Here is a 24,458-nt window from a genome sequence, read left to right on the forward strand (position 1 = left end):
TGACTGAATTATCCCATGACACTTCAGCACTCACCCGTGATACACATGATGAGTGGATCAGAGAGTTCCCACAGAAAAAGATACTTTCTACTGCCAATTTTGATGCCACAGATATACTGTCTAATGAAAACAAGATTTCCCAGAGGAATATGAAATGTATTTAATGTTCCCATAAAATAATTATTCTGCTATGATCTGTAAGATACTGAGACAAAAAAAAAAGAAAGGCAGATTATATTTTTATCTTATATCCTGATGCAACTCCTGACTGGGGCATGTAGCAGGGTTCCCTTCTCTGAAAGACAGTTCTGATGCAGATGAATATTAAAAGAATAGTTCAATGATTTAGCAAAAGGCTCCTTGGGTTAAACAATGGAGTGTGATGTTAATAATTTATATTATATCATACATGGGAACATAATGTATATATAAAACTACCCATAACATATTTAGTTATACACATAAATTACCTCCTAAACTTAACATCAAATTCCTGTACTCAAAATGAGGTCCAATAGTCAAAGATAATTGATTCGGTAGCTTCTGTGAGAAACATAGACCTGAACTTCTATTAGTATTTTAACTTTTAAAGGCTTGCCTTTTAAATCACTGACTTGAAATTGTGGGGACATAGATGATAATTGGGACAAACTGCATTCCTAATGGAGAGGACTTAGCACAATGAGACTGCGTTACAGCAGAGGAAAACAGACTCTGTCATACGATCAGCTTTTGGCACCACAAGGTAGAGCCTTCTGTAATCTGCAAACCTAGTGCCGCAGGACAAGGGATTCGTGTGGGCTAATTTTATATGGATTTGACTAGAACACAGGGTAGCCATGTATTTGGGGTATTATTCTGTAAGCTTATCCAGAAACACCTTCTTCTTGTGTGAAATTAGGACTTAGCCTCCATAATCACAGAGCTAGTTCCTCCAAATAAAGTTTAGTTTCCCCTACTGTAGAGAAAGCACCCCTATACCAGCCTGCCATTTACCTAGAGAGTACTTTCTCATTAGGTTCCCCAGTACCCAGTGTGACGTGTGGGACACAGAAGGTACTTCCACCAGTGAAGTGGACTGAGCCCTCAAAGGGATAACAAATGTTAATAAGGAGAGCAGACTACAAATGGGTCGCCTTTATGAATGGCAATGGCGATACAAAAAACGAAACTCCAGCTAGAATCCTGTGAAAAACACTATTCACTATTTTGGTGGGTAAGGAAACTCTAGGATGTTTAATTTGTTCAAATTTATATGCTTTAAAAATCTTCCAAATAAGTTTGCTTTTGCTTCCATACTTGTAATGGAGGTATACAATGCATATTATTGAAGTCATTGAGAAGTCTCTCCAACTATAAATAAAAGCAAAGCATCCACGGAGACCAAGATAAAGGCAGAAGTGATAAGTGCATTATTATAGTGTCACTCCCCAAACTGACACACCCCAAAAGGGGAAGTGATAATAGGATCCCTGGCAGACTGACCACACCTGTCTCCACAGTGGTAACTGATTGCTGTGTCAAAAAGCTCTCTGTGGAGTGTTCTTCTGATCAAACATTGTACTAAAAAGCCAAGCCTAGAACAAAGTTGGTCATTATCCCTGACACATTCACGAGTTCCTCTGAGCCAGCCTAATGTTCAGTGATAGGAAAGATGAAGGAGGTAACAGAAGGACAGACAGGCAAACAGACACACATATCATCCATCCAAGCCTGGGCCACAGTTAAACTTGGCAAACACCAGTTTTTTTCCTGTGTGGTTTTTGTTATTCCCATGTGAAACACCCAAAGAGCTAAACATGCTATCAAGGCAGGTTAATAAAACATTATATTCTCTAATTTAGCATAAAGTAAAAGATACACAAAGGACCTCAAATTTGCTAATACTTTGTAACAGAAAAGAAGATGTAGTTTGTTATGGTTTGAAAATGTCTCCAAAATTCAGGCACTGCCAATATGAGATCACAGAGGTGGGCCTTTCAGAAATGATAAGGCCAGAGGCCCTCAAACTCCCTGCTAACGGGATTAAGGCCCTTTGAAAGAGACTTCCTATAGCCTGGCAAGCTTGCCTTCTGCCTTCTGCCCTCACAAGAGCAAATATCAGAGCTCTGATTCGGGACTGCCCATGCTCCAGAACTGTGAGAAATAAATTGGTCTTATTTACAAATTACCCATTCTCAATTATTTTCCTGTAGCAGCATGAACAGACCAAGAGAGCTTCTTGGACTTCTTGATCAAATGCCATTTTTCAATTAAAATAATATGGGTAAATCAGCCTATGTTCACCTGGATGTTATCTAAGACGATGAATGCCATCTACTCAAAAAATATAAAAAAATTAAAAATCAATAAAGCCGGGTATAGTGATGCACCATTGTAATCCCAGTACTTGGGAGGCTGAGACAGGAGCATTACAGGTTTGCTGCCAATCTCAGCTACTCACAGAGGTCCTCTGCAACTTAGTGAAACTCTGTTTCAAAATAAGAAATAAAAAATAGGGCTAGGGGAGTATAGCTGGGAGGTAGATTGCGCCTGAGTTCCATCCTCAGTACCCCCCCACACCCAAAAAAATCAATGAGACATTTTTGATGGTTCAGCTACTTTGGTTTACAAAAAGTATACTGGGTAGCGGTCACCCACAGAAACCTACTTACCACAATGTCCTCAGGAAATGTGTCTTTGCTGAAGGAGCCATCATCGAACATAACCTCATAGAAGGTTTGGGATGTCACAGCCATCACTCTGCAGCTGTAGTACCGGGTGTTTCGGTGCTTTGTGATGACTGTCTGACCCACGGAGATGGCCTTTTCAAAAGCCTTGGACTTCTAAGAGATAGAGGGAAGAAGAGAAAGAGATAGAGAAAGAGAGGAAAAGAAGGGAGAGAAAATAAAAGAGTTGTTTATTTAGAAAACAACTGATTTGGCCAAGTGTTTCTGTGGGGTTTTTTTTTTGTGGGGGTGGGGGGGATACTGGGGATTGAATCAGGGGCATTCTACCTCTGAGCTATATTAGATAGGTAGTTAGACATTAGCAGATAGAGTCACTGGGATAGACCAGAATTTTACATTCAGAGACTCAATTTGACCCCACTCCCCTGTAGGAAGGGGGCAGACGTGAGGGGTCCACTGAGACTAACTGGAAGCTTACTTATAGAGATGCACTTTGGCCCCTCTCCCCTGTGGGAAGGAAGCAGAGGAACAATGCAGGGTCACTGAGTTGTGATTTGCACAGGGCAGTGGACCACCACACACTCTAATATGTATAAAGAAGATATCCAACACTGGGTGTGGTGGCGCACGCTTGTAATCCCCGCGCTTGGGAGGCGGAGACATGAGGATCGCACAGGTTCGAAGCCAGCTGCGCTGGCATAAGAGACCCTGTTTCAAAAATATAAAAAGGTCTGGGAGTATAGCCCAGAGGTAGAAGGGCTTCCAGGAACCCCAGTACAAAAAAAAAAAAAAAAAAAAAAAAAAAAAGAAGAAGAAGAAGAAGATATCCAGAGGGCACCCCACATAAAACTCCACACATAGAAGGCTCCAGGGCATTTTCTATCCCACAGAATGACACTCTTTTTGTTTCTTGATGGTCTTTATCATATGGTACTACCTTTACTTCTTTAAATAAACCTCTTGTATTCTCCATTTGTGTCTGTTTGAATGCTTCCCAAGTAGATAAGCAAGGGCTGAGGTTGTGCAAAATAATTTAAAAATCTCCCACCCATTAACAGCTACACCCCCCCAGTCCTATTTTAGTTTTTACTTTTGAAACAGGGTATCACTAAATAGCTGAGAATTTCACTAAATGGCTGAGGCTGACCAGAAACCTGAGATTCTACTATCTCAGCTCCCCAGTACCAGGATTCCAAGTATCTGTTCATGTACTACCATGCCTGGCTACCCAAAGCCAAGATATTTTAGTTAGGACTAGAAAATAATTGCAAACTGGCAACTTCCATCCTCCATAATGTGAGAGTGACTTCTGTCCACCATGATGTGTGAGTGGCTTCCGGCCTCCATGACACAAGAGAGATTTCCATCCTCCATGATGTGAGTGCAACTTCTGTCTGCCATGATGTGGATGTGACTAACTTCTGCCATGGTGTGAGAGCCACTTCCAGGCAGCATGAGGTGAGAGCGACCTTCATCTTCCATGATATGCGAGCAGCTTCAGTCCTCCATGATGTGAGAGCAGCTTCCGGTTTCCATGGTGTGGGAGTGAGTTACGGCCATCATGATGTGAGAAAGACTTTCATCCACCATGATTTGAAAGCAACTTCCATCCTCTATGCTGTGGGAGCAACTTCTGGCCTCCATAATGTGGGATGAATTCCATCCACCATGGTGCGGGAGCAATATCTGTATTCCATGATGTGAGAGTGACTTGGTCTTCCCTGAGGTGGGAGCACCTTGTGGATTCCATCCATGATATTGGAGCTACATCCCTTCACATTCCCCACCACCATGGCCCATGACACTAAAGCTTTGGAGCTGGCCCTATGGACTGAAATCTCGAACACTATGAGTTCTGATAAATCTTTCCTCCTCTTAAAAAATTAATTAAAATTAAAAAACTTAGTGAGGTCAAAATATGAGTTGTTAAAGATGGCCTAGCATGATTACCTCCATGGCAATATTTTTTCAAATAAATATTACTATCAAGTAGTAATTATGATTTCTTTCTCATATTTATTGCAATGTTTCCCATAAAAAAAGATAGTGGTCTAAGTTGTAACATTTGCATTCCCTTTCTTGGAAGAAAGTTTATTATATCACATATACTTAATGAGATCCAGTTGGACTACTAACTACAATGTAAAAATTAGATACAAATTAGCATGTAAAATAGTTTTATGAATATGTTGACAACCCAAGTTCTAACTGAGCATTTATTTTGGGAGCATTTATGGGCTACCTTTTGCTGTTCTGAGTTCTTTTTGATGTCATCTGTCTAATGTATTAACATTCTTTCCACCATGCCTTTTATGGAAAAATGAATGCAAGTTCAGTAATTTGCTGATTATAACAAAAAGTGCTAGAATCAGGCTTATGAGAGTTATTTTCACACTGTTGCTTCAAAATATTATTTATGTGATATTTCTTCTAGTTCATGCTTTTCCAAATATATACATAGATATACCTACAGCTTCTATAAACCATTTGTCATAGATATACTGAAGCTCCCAAAAGCTTAATATAGTGTTTTTCTACCAAAGGATACATTTGATTAAAAACTGCTAAAATATTCCTCAATTTTTATATTTTTTCCATCATTGACTAATGTGTTTAATGGAATATTATCTAATTAGAATGTTATTGTAGAAGCTAGGCGTGGTAGTGCAAGCTTATAATCCCAGTACTTGGGAGGCTGAGACAGGAGGATTATAGGTTCACGGCCAGCTTCAGATACTTAGTGACTCCTTTCACAACTTAGTGAGATCCTGTTTCAATATAAAGAATAAAAAAAATAGAGCTAGGGGTGTATCTCATATGTAGAATGCCCATGAGTTCCAACCTCAAAGAAAGAAAAGAATGCTGTTGTAGGGCTTGGCTTAAAAAAAAAGTACAATAATAAACAGCAAAGTACTAAAAAAAAAAAAGGAAAATAATTGCAAACTTAAAAATACAAATAGTACAAGAGACCTATGACCCTTCAACTAGATTTATCTATTGTTTATTGCTATTATTTACATCCTTTTTTATGGTGCTGGCCATTACATGCAGTGGCATTCTACCTCCGAGCTACTTCGCCTCCCACGCACCATAGTCCTTTTTATTTTTTGTTTTGAAAAACAAAGTCTAACTCGGTTGCTGGGCGTCTTGATACATTGCTTAGGCTGGTCTCAAATCTGCTGTTTCACTGTGTCAGCCTCCCAAGTAATGTGATTACAGGACACCTTGGCCAGTTATTATTAACATCCTAACATTTGCTTCATTATTTGCAAATTCTTTGGGTGTGTGTGTGTGTGTGTGTGTGTGTGTTATTATGGGAAGCAGAAAATAAGTCTGTGTGTATGTGTATATACTTAGATTCTCTTATACCGTATATCAGTATATCATGGGATTTATCACAGGATTTCTTTTCTTTCTTTCTTTCTCCTCCCCCCCTCACTCTCACTTTCTTTCTTTTTCTTTTCTTATCCTTTTTTTTTTTTTGGGCGGGTCTGGGGATAGAACCCAGGGGCATTCGACCTCCAAGCTACAGCCCCTGCCCTATTTTTTATTCTTTATTCTGAAACCAGGTCTCACTGAGTTGCAGAGGGCCTAACTAAATAGCTGAGGCTATCCACGAACCACAATCCTCCTGTCTCAGCCTCCCGAATGCTGGGATTACAAGCGTGCGCCACCACATCTGGCTTTCAGTGTTTATTTTCTAAGAAAAAAGATATAACTACAGCTCTAGTACAGTTATCAACTTCAGCACTAATATGATACTTTAATCTGTCTACCTATACTCCAGTTGGTCAACTGAGCCAAAAATACCCTTTGCGGTTTTCCTCTGCTCTACCTGCAACTCCCAATCTACAGTTTAGTACTGCACTTATCTGCAACCTCTTTCAGGTTAATTAATTTTGACCTTTTCCATAGTCCTTTGTTTATTAATATAGAGATACTTTGAAAAATATAATTTCTCCTCATCTTACTTTTCAATAGAGTATTAGTCTGATTTTTCCCCATGATTAGACTCAGGGTACACATTCTTGGCCAGAATCACACATAGATGATATTTTTCTTACAATAATTCAATCTGGAGGCACATGAAGCCTCTTAGTGGTGCTGTTAATTTTTGATCCTGATCAATGTATGATCTAATTCCTCCACGTAATTACTATTTTTCTCTCATGCTAATAAATAATATGAGATATCCTGGTCCTCATACATCTCTGTTTAGTTTAGTACTCATTGATGGGTCTCACTCTTTACTGTAATGATGATAGATGCTGACTGTCCTGCTCTGGCACTCTCTCCACACTTTCTGGTTAACATCTGCTAAGAGGGAGTCTCCCCTATTTCTCCATACCCATAAACCAGCACCAATCTACCCATCCAGATGAGGCAGGGCAGAGAACCTAGGAACAGGAAGGATAGAAGAAACTATTTATATAAGAAATAAAAGCAGAGAAGGTTAAGATATATGAATAACAATGATCAGGAAAGGACTACAGAAATCAAAAGTTCAGCCCCTTCTGTGGGCAAGGGGTGCAACTAAATTCCATGGTTGATCAAAAGGGAGAGGCAGACAAGTGCTGTCAGGAGATTAGAGCCCACTAGCCCTCAAGATAATGATTCAAATTAAAGACTGCAACGGGGCAAAAGACATTGGGTACTCAAGACCCAATTCTGATTGATAAAAAAAGAAAAGATGGAGAACCACAAAAAGGAATAACAGATCACCTCCCAATAAATTCATCAGCAATTCCCTTTAGAGGGCTCATCATCTGTGCAGGACTACTTGGTATTTCTATTTTCTTTGTTTCTCTGGCTTTCAAATAACCTTCCATATTTCTATGACCCTTCATTAGCTGTTGGACTTCATACATCAAAATCCAATGGACAAGAGTCCAATAAGAAGACACACAAGGCGTCAAAAGCATCCACTACCAATAAGAACAACAACTTATTATTATTATTATTATTATTATTATTATTATTATTATTTATTTTGTCCTGAGGAATGAACCCAAGGACTTAACACATGCTAAGCAAGCATGTTACTGATAATGACATTCCTATAGCTATATCCCTATTTTATTTATTTTTTGCAGTACTGGGATTGAGCCCAAGGGCACTATACCACGGAGATATATCCCTAGCCCTTTTCAGTTCATTTTGTAATTTAGAGACTGGTACTAAGTTGCTGAGGTGGGTCTGGAACTTGTGCTCTTGCCTTAGCCTCTCGAGTAGCTGGGATTATGAGCATATGTAACCATGCCTGGCTCATGTTTATGAACATTATGATATAGCAGGAAAGTTAGAAGCCCAAAATGATTTAAATGCTCTGTGCCTGAAGTAGAAATATATATGCTAAAATAATTACACAGTTTCCCACTTCATTTCCCTGCCCATTCCCTTTTAAACATATTTACCATTTGAAAAAGAGAATGACTTAGACGTAACAATTAATATTGAGTGGAAGCACAATCTATAGAGTTATATAACCCCAAAACTGGGCCCATACCAGTAGCTTAAGGTTGTACATATTATATCCAACTCTCAGAAGCCATAGTCACAACCAAAGTGACCACACACAGTGCCCCTAAGTGATTTGTGTAAGGGCCGATCAGAGTTTCATCTTTGTAGAATATTTTTACAGATGTTTCCTCTCTTCAATAATTACAGAATTAGAGTGACTGCATTTTACTATGACATTAGTTTTTTGTGCATATTTTATTAAAATTGGAAACTACTCTTAAAGGAGATAATGTGGTTTGAATTTGAATTCTAAATTCTGGTTCTTCCTGTGTGGTTTTTGACATGTTATTTGGCACCTATTAGCCTTAGTTTGCTCATCTGTTTGTATTTACGTCAAAGGTTTGCTGTAAAATAGTATGAAGTACATAAAATAGCTAGACTCATTGGCAGAGTGTTCTCAGCAAATGTAAACTGGCTTCATTTCAGGGATTGGGGAACATACCTGAAACCTTAGCCTGCATTAGTAAGCCATCTTTCTACTGTACCTCAGTAATGAACAGCTATGACTGGACAGCACCCTGAGTTGACACTGACAAAGCTCAGTACAGGCCCAAGTCATTACTGGAAGAACAATCCAGGACCCTGCTCTTCAATTCCAGGAACCTGTAATTTTGGTCCAACTTGGACACATGGCTATAGTCCTTATAAAGGACGGCATAAGTTGATCTCTTCCCCACATCCTGAGGGCTCCCAAACCCTTGTTTACAACTCTCTTGGGGTCCAGGCCACAGGACCCTTTCATTTACTATCTCTCTTATGACAAGGTAATATCCCCAAGTCAGTGCCAGAGCTATTTTTTTCAGCAGCAGCATCCAGCACGATGTCTATTATACTGCTGCTGCCTGATGAGCAATGAGTGAATGGATGGATGGAGAGACGAGTGATGGAATGAATGAACAAATGAAGTGCAGATGAGAAGAGAAACATTTTTAAAATGAAAGAATGATTACATTTATTCACTGTCCAGAAAACGCAAAGAAAAGCAAAGGGGAAGGTTTTTCATTTTTTAAATTAAATTTGTAGTACTAGGGATTGGACCCAGGGGGAAATACTACCTCTGATCTATACCCTCAGCCCTTTTTTTTGAAACAGGGTCTCACTAGGTTGCTGAAATTATTGCTACATTGCTAAGGCTGTCCATGAACCTATTATCCTCCTATCTCAGCCTCCCAAGGACTGGGATTACAGGCTTGTATTACCACACCTAACTGAAGGGGAATTAAAAAAAAAAGGTCTTCTTTCTTAGGGTAGAAGATGGAGGTGTGTGTGTGTGTGTGTGTGTGTGTGTGTGTGTGTGTGCGCGCACGCGCGCGCACGCAACTATAAATAGAAAGGGGAGCAAAATGAATAATTCACAGGGCCAGCAAAACAAAAGTGACCAGTTAAGGAAAAAGAGAAGTAAGACATATTTATAAGAAATAAGCTAACTCTAGATCTAGATCACCATCATTTTCTTCCTGCTTAGATCATGGCATTTATACAGATTGACTAGCTAGAAATATGGCCAACACACAAATTAAATATACAACCTTCATCCAAACAAAAATTCTCATAAGCTGCAAACATGATCATTTTATAGGGGTATACTAAGGAAAACAGATTCTTTCATAATGCTACTTAGATAGGACTTGTGGTTTATTTTTGCAAAAAATTTATTGACAAGCATACCCCATAACAGATTATATACATTCTCAAAAATACTTCCTGTCAGAAAAGTCTAAAAAAGCTATTGATAGATGGGCGTGGTGGCGCACACTTGTAATCCAAGCATTCAGGAGGCTGGATCGCAGTTAGTGGACAGCCTCAGCTACTTAGTGAGGCCCTTTGTGACTCAGTAGACTGTTTCAAAATAAAGAATAAGAAATAAGGCTGGGGGTGTAGCTCAGAGGAAGAATGCCCCTGGTTTTCATCTCTAGTACTGCAAAAAAAAAAAAATCTATTGTTAAGAATGTCATTTCTGATAAAAGACAAATTTTATGCAAGAATTCCATTAGATAAAAGACATAGCCATGTTATTTTGAAGATTAGTGTGCAGACTAAAGTTGTAAAAGTCAAATTTTCTTTACAATTAACTAAACAGAAATGAACCAACAGTGGTTTAAGAACAACAACAACAAAAAAAAAAAACCACTTCATTTAAAAAAAATGTCAAAGCCAGTTAGAAAGTCAGAAGATACTGAAAATAAGAAGAAAATGTTATAAAAATTCCACAAAGGCATAATACATTTGGGGATATAATACATCCACAGTTTCTGATATGTCATATAAAAGGTAAATTTTCCCGGTAACATTGTGAGGTAGTTGTCATTTTGAATAGAACACGCAATGAAGTACAGTCAAGTGACTCCCAAGACCTTGGGGCTGGTGAGAGGTGGTCAGTTGGTGGGGGGTGGGGGTGATTTCCTATGACAGGAACGCTTGGTATCATCAAGTAGGAGAATGATCATGGGAGAAAGTCAAAGGACAAGCAAAGCCAAGCAGGAAAGAGGCCTAACAGAATTCAAGCACATGCCAATCATAGATGCTTTCCTTTTACAACTTCCACTGATAGAGTATCTCCTCTCTTCTAGATACCTATTGAGGCACTTTCTACATAAGGATTGATTTAGCACTCTGATATATGCATAGGGTTGAATTAGGAACTTGGATTTGCAGAACATCTTCTGATGAAAATGCAGAATGTATAGTTGTACAGGTTCTCAGTTTTCATATATGTACACACAGTGCTTTCACACAAATATAACACTACGTGGAAAAATGTAAGAATGCTCACAAATTTCCCTCCTCCCCATTTCCACATTATTTGCAAATTGCTTTTGAAGTTCCTCCTTTTCAGGGTCAGAGTCTATTTCCCACCCTTATAATATTCACTAGGTTATGGCTTAGCTTACTTTACCAAAATAACTCAGCAGAAGCAATGGTAGCCAATTTAAAGCCTGTGTTCAAGAAGACAGGTGCATTTCTACTTTCTAAGAGCCTTAGACTCTACCATGTGAACTCAAATTATCTTGCTAGCAGATGAGAGATTTTATTGATCACAGCTGAGGCTCTATATATGCAAGAAGACCAGCCAAGATCAGGCAAGCTGTTCTGCAGTTCACCACATATACATAAGGCAGCCCGGCATGGAACAGAAGAACCACGCAGCTGAGCCTAGCCCAAACTGACAGTGCACAAAGCTACTTATGTCATTAGTTGAAGCCCCTAATTTCATTTTGGCTTGTTATACACAGACACGTTTGTATAGATATACAAAGAGAAAAGGAGTACTGAGGAAAAAATTACTATACATAGCAGTCAACCTTTTAAAAATAGCCTTATAAATGACCATGCTATTTATATAATGGTTCTGGCATATACTGTTAGCAAAAGGAAACAGTAGTGAAATGAAACTCAATGAAGGTATCTTGTGAAGATTTAACTTATGAAGGCTTTTTTTTTTTTTTTTGCAGTACTGGGGATGGAACCCAGGGGAATTCTACCTCAGAGCTACACCCCCAGCCTGATTTATTTATTCTTAATTTTGAAACAGGGTTTCACTAAGTTGCAAAGGGCCTCACTAAGTAACTGAGGCTATCCGAGAACTGCCATCTTCTGGTCTCAGCCTCCTGAATGCTAGGATTACAAGCATGTGCCACCACTCCCGGTTATAAAATGTGTATTTTTTAATGACCCTGCCTTACATAGAAACCTAACTTAAATACTGTGAGTGAACTATGTATGCATTATACCCCCGAAGAGAGCAGTGAACCTCTAAGGTAAGTTGTCAGAGGGAGAGAGTGCCATGAAGTAGAACAAAAAAAAAAAATTCGAGGATGTTCAATCCCTTAATAGGCCTGGCAAGGCTAGCCGGTGTTCACACTGAAGAAGGACCACCCAACACGTCACAAGATGACTCTCAGACAGAGATATCTATTTTGGAAAATCTCTTATTGTGTTCTCCATCTATTTAATGATGGTAATAAAGGATGTAAACCCAATATAATAATGTGCATAAAAGTTTATAGAGCCAGCAAGTATGAACAAATGAAAAAATCAAAACAAGTGACTCAGCCAGTGAACAAGGCAAAAAGGACATTTTCATTATTAGCCAATGGCCCTTTCCTCTTCTCACCTTTTGCTTCTTAATTCCTATTAATTACAAACCTGTGAAATACTATTACTATGTTTTTTCAAGATATACATATTACATAAACTCCTATAGTGATCAGAGTAAATAAGTTAATACAAATTATTTTTTTGCCAAACTTAGGCAGAACAAGTTACTCATCCAAATTTTTCATGTAATAGTGAAAGCTTTCTTTGTAAACTTTTAAGAACTAGGTAAAAATCCTCTACCCAGAAAAATCAAACTCCCTAGGGCTTCATGAAGAAATAATTACTCTTACAGCACAAATCAACACACAGATTCATAAAAACGTCAAGTAATTAATTTTCTACGTGTCTGTTTGTTCATGTGTACAGATTTTCTCCTGGGTTTTTAACTACAAATATATTATATGGTGGGAAATGATGGTGAGAAGATTCCCAGCAATTCACTTAAATGTCGACAGAACTATAATGAGCCCTCTGCATTAGGTACTGGGAGAAAACATTACTTTCCATGTGAACCATGAGCTCACTGTGGAGAAATGCTCCTGCTCAGTAAGTGGTTCTGGGATAGTGGGAAGGGAGAAGCATCTTCAGATGCAGCTGAGCGTCTGCTTCACTGTACTAATGTATGAAGGTCACAACAAAAAGGCACTGCCTGCTACCTATTGGGAGCAGTAAGCAACTTTATAGGAGCAGAGAAGAGAGTTCTATCAGATTGGTGGAGCTGGCAGTGGCCCAGTGTTAAACATGACATATGCTTCTCCTGGAGACATATCCAATTTCATTACCTGTTCTAGATGTGTGAGTCTTGGATTCTAGCCTACAGATACCAGTCCTTGGAAGCTCTGCTTTAGGCTTTACCTTTTCAGGAGACCTTTAAAATTCTTGGGTAGAAACAGAAAAATTTGGGAATAATTACAGACTCAACACAGTGCCAATCTATCATATCGAGATGTGTGTATGTGTGTGTAGAAATTAATAAACTCAATTTAATATTTATATAAAAATGCAAAGGACTTCATATATTCAAAACAATTTGGAGGAGGGAAAACCTGGAGGACTTACAAAATAAAATGAGAAGAAAAAGCACTTATTAAACAATAGGATTATGATAAAGACCTCTGTTGGAACATTTTCAATAGAGAGAAGCAGGGGTCAAAGGGATCACTATATGTACTTCTGATTTTAAGGCTTAATAATTCTTGGTCACAGTTGATGAATGCCTTTAAATATCTAAAATATATATATATATATATATATATATATATATATATTTTTTTTTTTTTTTTTTTTTTTTTTTTGGTGGTGCTGGGGTTCCTGGAAGCCCTCCTTCCTCCGGGCTACACTCCCAGACCTATTTTATATTTTTGAAACAGGGTCTCTTACGCCAGCACGGCTGGCTTCGAACCTGCGCCATCCTCCTGTCTCCGCCTCCCAAGCGCGGGGATTACAAGCGTGCGCCACCACGCCCGGCAATATCTAAAATATTTTTAATGTTCCTATGAAAACAGGCCAATTAAAAAGTTTAATAAGTCTTTTTATCAGCAAAAAGAAGCCCACAGCCGGGTTGGTGGCGTACCCTTGTAATCCCCGCGCTTGGGAGATGGAAACAGGAAGATCGCGCAGGTTCCAAGCCAGCCTCACTGGCTTAAGAGACCCTGTTTCCAAATAAAAAAATATATAAAAGTAGGTCTGGGAGTGTAGCTTGGAGGTAGAAGGGTTTCCAGGAACCCCAGTACCACAAAAAATAAGAAGCCCCAAAAAACTATGAAACCATATCAAGTAATCCAAGCCATAGTTTCAGTTTAGAAAAATGACTAGTAAAAATGTACAGTCTAGATGAAATGCCATGTGGCATAACTCTGAAGACCTAGAAGTTCTTTTAAAAATGCAACTGTAAAATGGATAAAATGATAAGATCTATCATACAAGGTTACTATGAGTAACAAAATGAGAAAATATGCTATGTGTGAAAGTGCACAATACATTACAAAAGACACTACAGAAATGTTAGATATATTATTATCACTACTTTCATAACCCTTCTAAACATTGATACACTGCCTGCAACAAAAGCAGGTGATCACATTGATCAGAAGACAAAATTGGGGGGAAGAGGCAATTGTATTATAAGGATACATGCTTTCATTTTAAAAAGTGAGAAAACACAAACATTTAGGTTCACTGAATTTCAGAAGAAATGGACAAAGAAAAATGAACTGAAAATGCTCTACTATTCATCACAAATGTCCCAGTAGAAGTACAGATTCTGACCATTTCATCATTATTAATTAAAGGGATTAAATCCACAGAATCTTTAAAATACATTGTGTGTGTGTGTGTGTGTGTGTGTGTGTGTGTGTTTACGCACGCGCGTGCATGTGTTTAAACACAAGCATGTGCATGTATTACTGGAAAATGAGCCTGGGGCATGCTCCACCACTGAGCCACAGCCATAGCATTTTGCCTATCATTATTATTTATTTATTTAGAGACAGCGTTGCGATAAATTGCCCAGGCTAGACATAAACCTGCAAAAAAAAAAAAAAAAGAGGGATATAGGGTTCCTGTAGGGCAGGAAGGAAAGCAAAACACTGGGGAATTTGCAGTAGTGACCCCTTATTTCCAATTTTATGGGTCTGGCCCCTGTTCTCTATATCTCTCTAACACCCACAAGGTTAATCTCTGTGGTCCCTATAACCTCAGTTAAAGGTATTTTCTCAGTAACCTGCAAAAACATTGCTCTGTTCTCCAACTATGTGATAATGGTGAAAATCCCATCCGATTTTAAGGAATAATTAAAAGTTGTTGAATATAGGGGTTTGCAAAATTTATACTTTCTTTAAATTTCTGAGAAATGCATGAAGAGAAGGGAGACAAACTCAACTAGGTTAAGCCTATCTCTATTAAGGTGTGTAGAAGGATAAGCCTAACTATACTCAAGGAGGGCCAGGTAAAATGGAATATAACTCATAAGGGAAACTGTGACTCACAACAAAAAGGAATTTATTTTGTCCTTATTCCCACTCCAAACAAAGGCTTCTCGGTACCAGGTCAATTCAGTACTGGGCTGAGAAAAATAAGAGATTTCTCTTAAGTGGGGCATGGTAGCACACACTTGTAATCCCAATACTTGGGATGATGAGACAGAAGGATATGGGTTCACGGCAAGCTTCAGCTACTTAGTGAGACCCTATTTCAAAATAAATAATAAAAAATAGGGTTGGGGTGTAACTTGCAGATAGAATACCCCTGGGATCAATTACCAGGCCAGGCCACAAATGAGAGAGGGGGGGGAGGGGGAGGGAGAGAGAGAGAGAGAGAGAGAGAGATTTAAAAAAATTTTTTTTCTTAATTAAGAGAAAAATTGGACTTCCGGGAAGATGGTGACCAAGAAAAGCAGCGTTTACGAGTCCTGCTAACACTTGATCTCTTTTGCCACAAAATCAGTGCTTTTCATAGCCAGAAAACACTATCAGCAGAGAAATAAAAAATGTAAACATGAGGAACAGGGAAAATGAAGACTAGTAGAACAACCAGAGACCAGAAAAGAAACCAGACCAAATTGTGAAGCAGCACCGGTGCCATCATGCCTCACAGCACCAGGCTCCAGATAGGAAAGGTAAACAAGGAGCTGAAGTAAGTGGCTGCAGATCATTCGGGTGTAATTCAGAAGTTCTTTCATTGCAAAGAACGTCTAAAACTCCCAGTGGCCAAGCTCATCACGCCTTCCAGGGACTCAGAAAGGAGCTCAAAAACCAGAAAAGAAATACGCCAGTCTCACGGCTGAGGGCGTGGCAGCAACGCCATATGGGCAGCAGTGGAGGTGAGTTCACCACGCACTGGACAGCTCCAGATCAGTGCGCAGCGCACAATAACTGTAAGTGAAATTGAGTCCCCTACAGGATAAATCCTAACACCGCACACCCAGGAACTTTCGCAGTTTGATAATCTCCCTGGGTCTGAGATTCTGCAGTCCAACCTAGTGAAAGAGTAGGGGTTGCAAAGATACCACACCCTAGTCGCAGCTCCCCATGGGAAAACACCCAGCTCGGCACCCCCAAGGTTTCGGGCAGCCTCGATTAACTCCCTGGGTCTGAGTCTTTATGATACAATCCAGTAAAGGAGTAGTGGTGGCTGAGATTACCACAAACTCCAGAATCAAAGCACCCTAAGTGAAGTCGTGGTGACCCGGGTAAGAACCCAGAGAAGGCACAAACTTCTGAAATCATGGGAAAGAGGAACAACAATAGAGCAATGAATGCCCACAATATCAGAACCTGATAAAACTGGAATTCAGAGATCTCCAGAAGATCAAATCAGGAATGTAAAGGCATCAATTCAATCTATAAACAATCAATTAGACCACATGGAGAATAGAATCTTGCTCCTAGAAGATGATCACTCCAAAAACAAATGCATAATTTAGAACATAGAAAAAAAAAATCAGACAACAGGAATCTGACATTGAAGAAATATAGGGCCATTTTAAGAGAGCTAACCTAAGAATAATCGGAATAGAGGAGGGAAAAAAAGGTGAAACCAAAGGGATCAATAATCTCTTCAGCCGGGTGTGGTGGCGCACGCTTGTAATCCCCGCACTTGGGAGGCGGAGACAGGAGGATCACACAGGTTCGAAGTCAGCCGCACTGGCGTAAGAGACCCTGTTTCAAAAATATAAAATAGGTCTGGGAGTGTAGCCCGGACGTAGAAGGGCTTCCAGGAACCCCAGTACCACCAAAAAAAAAAAAAAATCTTCAAATTTCCCAAACATAGAGCAAGAGAACAATACACAGGTCCAGGAAACATATAGAACTCCCTTTAGACAGGATCAGAGAAGAGGTTCCCCACCCCACATAATTTTCAAAATGACCAATGTGGAAGCCAAGCAGAGAATCTTAAAGGCAACAAAAACAAAAGGCCAAGTGACATTCAGAGGCAAACCAATTAGAATCACTCCAGACTTCCCAAACCAAGTCATGAAAGCCAGAAAGGCTTGGAGTAACATATTCCAAACTCTGAAAGAAAACAACTTCCAGCCAAAAATTTCCTACCCACCACAACTATCTATCAAATTAGATGGGGAAATAAGAACCTTCCATGACAAACAGAAACTGAAGGAATTTATGTCTTCAAAACCAGCACTAGAGAAAATACTCAAAGAGATTAACTACAAAGAAGAAATAGGTAATATACACCAGAACCAGAGGAACAAGATTTTCCATCCAGCAGACAACTAAGCAAAGAAGAATAAACAGTATTTCAAATAGAAACAAAATCTTAAAATGTTAGGAATTAAAAGTGATCTCTCAACAATCACACTGAATGTAAATGCCCTCAATTCCCCAATAAAAAGAAAGAAAGTGGCAAAATGGATTAAAGACCAGAATTGCTGCTTAAAAGAAACACACTTTACAAGTAAAGATACTGACAAACTCAAGGTAAAGGGCTGGAGCAAAGTAATTCATTTCAAGTAGCCATCCTAACAAATGTGAAGTAGTAGTTCACTATCGTTTTTATTTGTATTTCGTTAATGATTAGTAATATTACAATTATGATGAGTGATATTCATGTATTTATTGGTCATATAAAAATCTTTGAAGATTCATTACCTATTTTAGTCTTTTACCTATTTCTAAATTGTATTGTTTGCTTTTATTGTTGCTAATTTTTGGGATTTCTATTTGGAATATTAATATACCTTCAGAAAAGCAATTGGAAATATTTTATCCCATTCTATCAGTAACTTTTAATTCTGTTTACATTGTTTTTGGATGTACAATATTTTTCTATTTTTTATGAAGTTTGTTTGTTTATGCTTTTGTTGCCTGTGCCTTTGGAATCATATCCAAGAAATCACTGCCAATTTCAATGTTGTGAAGCTTTATGACCCTGGTTTTCTTCTAAAAGTTTATAGTCTTAAGATTTATATTTAGGTATTTTATCTATTTTGAGTTAATATTTGTATATGGTGTTAGGTAAGGGCCTAATTTTATTCTTTTACATGTAGTTATTATTTTTCAACAATATTTAGTGAAAAGATTATTATTTCCTTCACCAAATGTTCTTGGAAACCTTGTAAAAAATAACTTGACCATATATGGAAGAAAAAAAAAACATATGAAGGTTAATCAGGAAACCAAGCATGGGAAGGAGGGAGGGGGAGGGAAGGGTTAGGGATTGGGTAGGAGCTGATTGGGTGATGTGTGTGTACCTCCACAAGTTTTCTTTTTATCCCATTAAGATGTATAACTACAATGCACCAATAAAAACTTATTTGACAAAAAAAGAGAAAATTTGAAATTTTGTTGTACTAAAAAATGTTAGAAACAGCAACTTCCTATGCTTCCTCAGAAATTGCTTTATAATTTCACTGACCCTCTATAACCATTGCAGGATAAGAGAGTACTCATGATACCTCACCATGAAAACAAACCAACTGCAGATTAGAAATGTCAAGAAACAGCCAATTTTACATCAAAAGCAAAGAAATATTGTTTTTTGTTTGTTTGTTTGTTTGTTTGTTTTGTGCTACTGGTTATTGAACTGAGGAGTATTCTATATCTTCTATACCCTCAACCCTTTTTGTTTTGAAGCAGGGTCTCACTAGGTTACTGAGAATCCTCCTATTTCAGCCTCTCGACTGCTGGGATTATAGGCCTACATGACCATACCTGGTTAGAATTATTGATTTATGGACTTCTGGGGAGATAGCAATCAAGGGAAGCAGCACATATCAATCCTGCTGACACATGATCTCCATTGCCATAAAAAGAGCATTCTTACAAAAGAAAGAAAACACCATAACGATAAAAAGGACATAATAAGTAAAAGGTAACAGGGAAAAGAAGCAAGAAGAATGATCAAAACAGGAAAAAAATACTGCCTGTTTCCAACGGCTGTGGCCACAGGCACCATGGCGGCACCATCTTGACTCACCTTGGCCAACTGCCAGAGACTCACAGGAAAACAACCAATGACTTGAAGTAAGTGGCTGCAGATCATCGAAATTGTAAGCCCTCATTTCTTCATGCGTAAACATCAGCTACAATTTGCAGCAGTGGTGGCTGAGCTCACCATACCCTCCAAAGATCCAGAGCAATGCTCAACAATGCCTTAAGTGAGCTCACAATCATCATGGAAGACCACCTAGCATGGCACCTGCAGGAACTCACATAGCCACGATCAACTCACTGGGTCAGAGACTCTGTGGTTCAACCTGGTGGTCGAAGGTGGGGGTGGAATCTGTTGGACATAGCAGAGGCTTGAACAGACTCAGGCTCTACATCAGTGGAAAGCGTGAAGGGAGACCTATGCTTACCACTAGATCCAACTAATAGGATCTCTGAGATCACCACAGACCAGCCAATGGTGGTGAATAGGGATAAGTCAGACCAATACAGCCCTAGCTGTGGAGAATAGAGACTCTTACATATACACTAGATTTGGTGCCAGAGGCACCTGCCATCTATGCAGGCAGGGAGAAATTCAGGCTCCACATCTATGAAAATCACAGAGGGTGACCTATACTTAACACTAGATCCAGCCCCATTGATACTGGCCATCTGCATAGACTGAGAAAGACTCAGAGAACCAGGCTTGCAGAAGGAAAAGGTGCCAGTGGTGTTTAGTATTTGCACAAAACAAAATCTTTGTGATGTTAAGTCACATATAAGTCCCAGGACAATAATACTGGGAGACTTCAACACCCCTCTCACACTTTTAGACCAATCACCTAGACAAAAGTTCAGAAAAGATGCCTCAGATCTAAAGTATACCATCAACCAAATGGACCTATTAGACTCATATAGAATATTCCACCCAACTACAGCAGAGTTCACATTTTTCTCAGCTGCTCGTAGAACCTTCTGCAAAATAGATCACATCTTGGGTCACAAAGTGAGCACTAGCAAATTCAAAAAATGTGTACTACTTCCCTGTGTCTTCTCAGACCATAATGGAATGAAACTAGAAATCAACTATAAGAAGATCCAGAGAAACCACATAAACATGTGTAGACTGAACACCACACTGGTGAATGAAGAATGGGTCATAGAAAAAGTAAGGAGTGAAATCCAGAAATTTCTAGAAACAAATAAAAAAGAAATACAACATATTAAAACCTCTGGGACCCTTTGAAGGCAGTATTAAGAGGAAAATTTATAGCACTGAGTGTTCACATAACATCATCATCAATCAGAGAGATGCAAATCAAAACTACCCTGAGATTTCACCTAACTCCAGCTAGAATGGCAATCATTAAAAAGACAAACAACAACAAATGCTGGCAAGGATGTGGAGAAGTGGGAACTCTACTACATTGTTCGTGGGATTGCAAATTAGTGCAACCACTTTGTAAAACAAAGTGGTTTTAAACAATGTAGGTTTAAAACAATGTAGGATTCTCAGAAGAATGGGAAAGAAGTTACCATATGATCCAGCAATACCACTTCTGGGTACCTCCCCAAAAGAATGGAAACCAAACTACCAAACTAATGCACGCATATCTATGTGCATAGCCGCACAATTCACAATTGCCAAACTATGGAACCAGCCAAGATGTCCATCAATAGAAGAATGGACTACAAAACTATGGAATACGTACACAATGGAATTCTACTCAACCATCAAGAAAAACACAATTACATCATTTACAGGGAAATGGATAGAACTGGAGAATATTATGCTAAGTGAGATTATAGTCAGTCACAAAAAGTAAGAAATCAAATGCTTTCCCTAATATGTGGAAGCTAGGGAAAAAATGGGTGAGGAACTCTAGATGAAGAAGATATGTGTTCACGTATGCCTCTAACACTTTGTACTTCATTAAGATGTATGACTACAATGCACCAATAAAAATATTTTAAAAAAAGAAGTATTGATTTGTATGTGAGAAACCCCAACATGAACATAATATTTCACTAAAGGACGGGACAATAAAACTGGCGCATCCGATGGTGACACTCTCGTCCTAAAACAGAATTCATGAGGCCCTTTAAATTGATCCAGGATGTTGTGTTTCATGTTTCCTGAGAGTGGGCATAAAATGCAGACCAAAAGATACTCTAGAAATATTAGAAGTCAACTCATTTAATTGACCCTTCAATTGCTTACAGCTAATACTCTTAAAATTTATACTTGAATTACATTGTCACTAAATATGAATTTCATTATGATTATAATCTGATTATTGATTTCAACATGAAGACATTGAAAATGGTCTCTTACACTTTACCACATATAGGAACATCAAATGCTGATTTCTGTCATGGGTCTGCTCACTCATTTCATTTATATTTTCTACTGTTCGCATGATTCTTGGTTCTAATATCAAAGTTAAAATATAGGATTAGGGTAACTACTAATTTTCATAGCAAGCTGTCAGATGATGCTTGCATGCCCTAATTATGTTTTTTTTATTACAAATTGCTGAGAAGTTTAAAATTTTCTGGAAGCTGAGAAATATTAATTTTGTGAAAAACTGAGTAAGCACTTTACATGAAAACATGTCTTACGTACCAGAGAAGTGGTCCTTGGATCAAGAGACTCGATTTTTCTCACTAAATTAGACCTTCCCTGACAAGTATTAAGTATCCCAAGTACACATTTTCTAATTTGTTGGCCCCATGTAGTGATATGTCTTCTGACTGGTCCATGACTCCATGTTTCACATGTATGGAAACAACAGAGCCAAGTACAAAAAACAACACAGACAAGTTAAAACCTGGGCTAATAAGCAACTTTATAAAGTCAGAAGAAAAAATTTAGGTAACTATTCTTTTCTGTGAAGTCACAGTATTCTATATGGAACTAAAATCATATTTTGAAAGGAAAAACCTCCAAGTTTCACAAAAGTTAATGGTTTGTAATTTTCTATATGAAATACCAAAGCCCTAATATTTCACAATTTTTATTCTATCATACAGAAATATATTAAGGAAAATGTTTAACATATTGCTTTTATTACTGTATTTATAGTAAGTAGAGGTATTAATTTCCTAGATTTAGTTAATTTTTAAAGCTTTAACAATTTTTATTAATTTCTCCATGCAGCCTTATATATTTCAGAGTAAATAAAAATTCCTGAGTGTTTGTCTTTGAGGGTGAAAAGACTTGTGAACATGAAGCCTTTGCTCAAAATCACAATGTTTGCTATTTCCAGAATAATGCAAAGTAGTACAGCTCTAAGAAGAAACTCCAGGTTGCTTCCCAAACTAGAAGATGTTTAGAACCATGAGCCAGGCAAGAGAACTTTATTTCCAGAAATCTGAACTTAAAGAAAATTATGTCAGCAGCCCCTCTTCCCTGTATATGTTTTGTATTGAATAATTTGAAATTATTGATTCTCATTTAATCTTAACTTTAAAAAATTCCAAAAGAGCTTATGTGCAGTGAAGTAAACAATAGGATGAAAAGACAGCCTACAGAATGGGAGGAATCTTTACTAACAACTTTTCTGACAGAGGACTGATACTCACAATATAAAAGGAATTTTAAAAACTAAACACCTCATAGGGGTAATAGTGTACACCTGTAACATGGGAGGCTAAGACAGAAGGATCACAGATTTATGGCTATCCTTAGCAACACCAAAATTGTGTTTCAAAATAAGAAAGAAAATAGGCTGGGTTGCAGCTCAGAGGTAGAATGCCCCTCAGTTCAATCTCAACTGACACAAAGCAACAACAATAATTAATAAAAAATGAAATTTAAAATTTATACAATAAATAGGCAAATGAATTGAATAGACACAGAAATGGCCAATAATTATATAAAAATTGCTGAACAACTTTAGCTATCAGAGAAATGCAAACCAAAAATACATTGAGATCCCATCTAAGTCAAGTCAGAATAATAGTCAACAAGAATACAAATAATAATAAATGCTGGCAAGGATGTAGGAGAAAAAGAAACGCTTATACTTTGTGGGAGTACAAATTAGTATGATCACTATGGAAACTAATATGGGGAAAGTCTGTTATGGTTTAGGTTTAGAATATCCCCCCAAAGTTCAAGTTGTGAGCATAGTGCCTAGTGCAAGAAGGTTCGGACATGGGTATAGCTGCAGAAATTGGGTCACTGGGGGAGCGAGCAGTCTTCAGAACTATATATATGTATATAGCCCTCTCTTTTTTTATTTGTTTCCAGCTGCCACTATGGTGGAAAGTGGCATTTTTCTCTAACACACCCTGCCACTAACCTTTCCTCCTCTAAGTTGTGCTTGTTGAGTATTTTGGAGACAATGATGGGAAAGCTGACCAAAATAAATCGGTGCTAAGGAGTAAGGCATTTGTTATGCCTAAACCTGCTTTGTTCAGAAGCCTTTGAAACTTATTCATAGAAGGAATTTGGGAGGTTTGGATGTGCAAGCTAGATAACCATTAGAATGCTTTAAGCAAAGCTTAATGGGTGAATACTTGGGAAACCTAGAAGGCCAGAATGCTGACAGAAAGGGGAAAAGACTGTGCTCAAGAGGTTTCACACAGCAAGAAGGACTCCATAGGGAAATAGAGGTAGAACTCACATGTATTACATTTTAGCATAAAACTTGTTTACATTTAGTCCCTGCCAGGAAACTATGTGTGGGGCCAAATTTAAAAGGCAATGGACTAAATAATACAGTGGAAGAAATTCCAAAATCCAAGAACATTCAAGCAGTGATAGGAGTATTCTTAGCAGCTACTGACCAGATTTAATGAGATAAAAAGGAGCAGAAAGTGGTGAAGAAAGATTTTTTAAATATGTAGTTTGGGGGAAAAGTGTGAGTGAAACTAAATTCAAGAGAAGTGTGAGCTGAGCATGGTGGCATATGTTTGTAATCCTGCATTTGGGAGTCTTGAGACAGGATGATCGCAGTTCACTGACAGCCTCAGCTACTTAGTGAGGCCCTCTGCAACTCAGTGAGACCCTGTTTCAAAATAAAGAATAAAAAATAGGGCTGTTGGGATGTAGTTTGGAGGCAGAATGCCCCTGGGTTCCCTCCCCAGTACTGAGAGAGGCGGGGGAGGGGGGTCAGGCAGGCAGAGTGAGGCAGGTCGACCAAGAGTGAACAGTGTGCTTGAAGATAATATGGCCGCCGGGCATGGTGGCGGACGCTTGTAATCCCAGCATTCGGGAGGCTGAGACCGGAGGATCGCGGTTCACAGACAGCGTCAGCTGCTTAGTGAGGGCCTCCAC

The 24,458-nt window shown here is 38.5% G+C and overlaps 1 protein-coding gene across 2 annotated transcripts in view; it reads right to left on the reverse strand.

The window, feature by feature from the left end:
* Positions 1-24,458, reverse strand: part of KDM4C (lysine demethylase 4C) — a gene marked incomplete at both ends in the record, with an annotated part of 355,445 nt that overhangs the window by 32,328 nt on the left and 298,659 nt on the right. For both annotated transcript variants that reach the window (XM_080708835.1, XM_080708836.1), the window contains one exon: positions 2,655-2,825. In XM_080708835.1, the coding sequence (XP_080564961.1) occupies positions 2,655-2,825 (171 nt within the window). The remainder of the gene's footprint in view (positions 1-2,654; positions 2,826-24,458) is intronic.

This window comes from Muscardinus avellanarius (genome assembly GCF_963383645.1).
Source record: "Muscardinus avellanarius genome assembly, chromosome: 13".
Taxonomy (NCBI): domain Eukaryota; kingdom Metazoa; phylum Chordata; class Mammalia; order Rodentia; family Gliridae; genus Muscardinus; species Muscardinus avellanarius.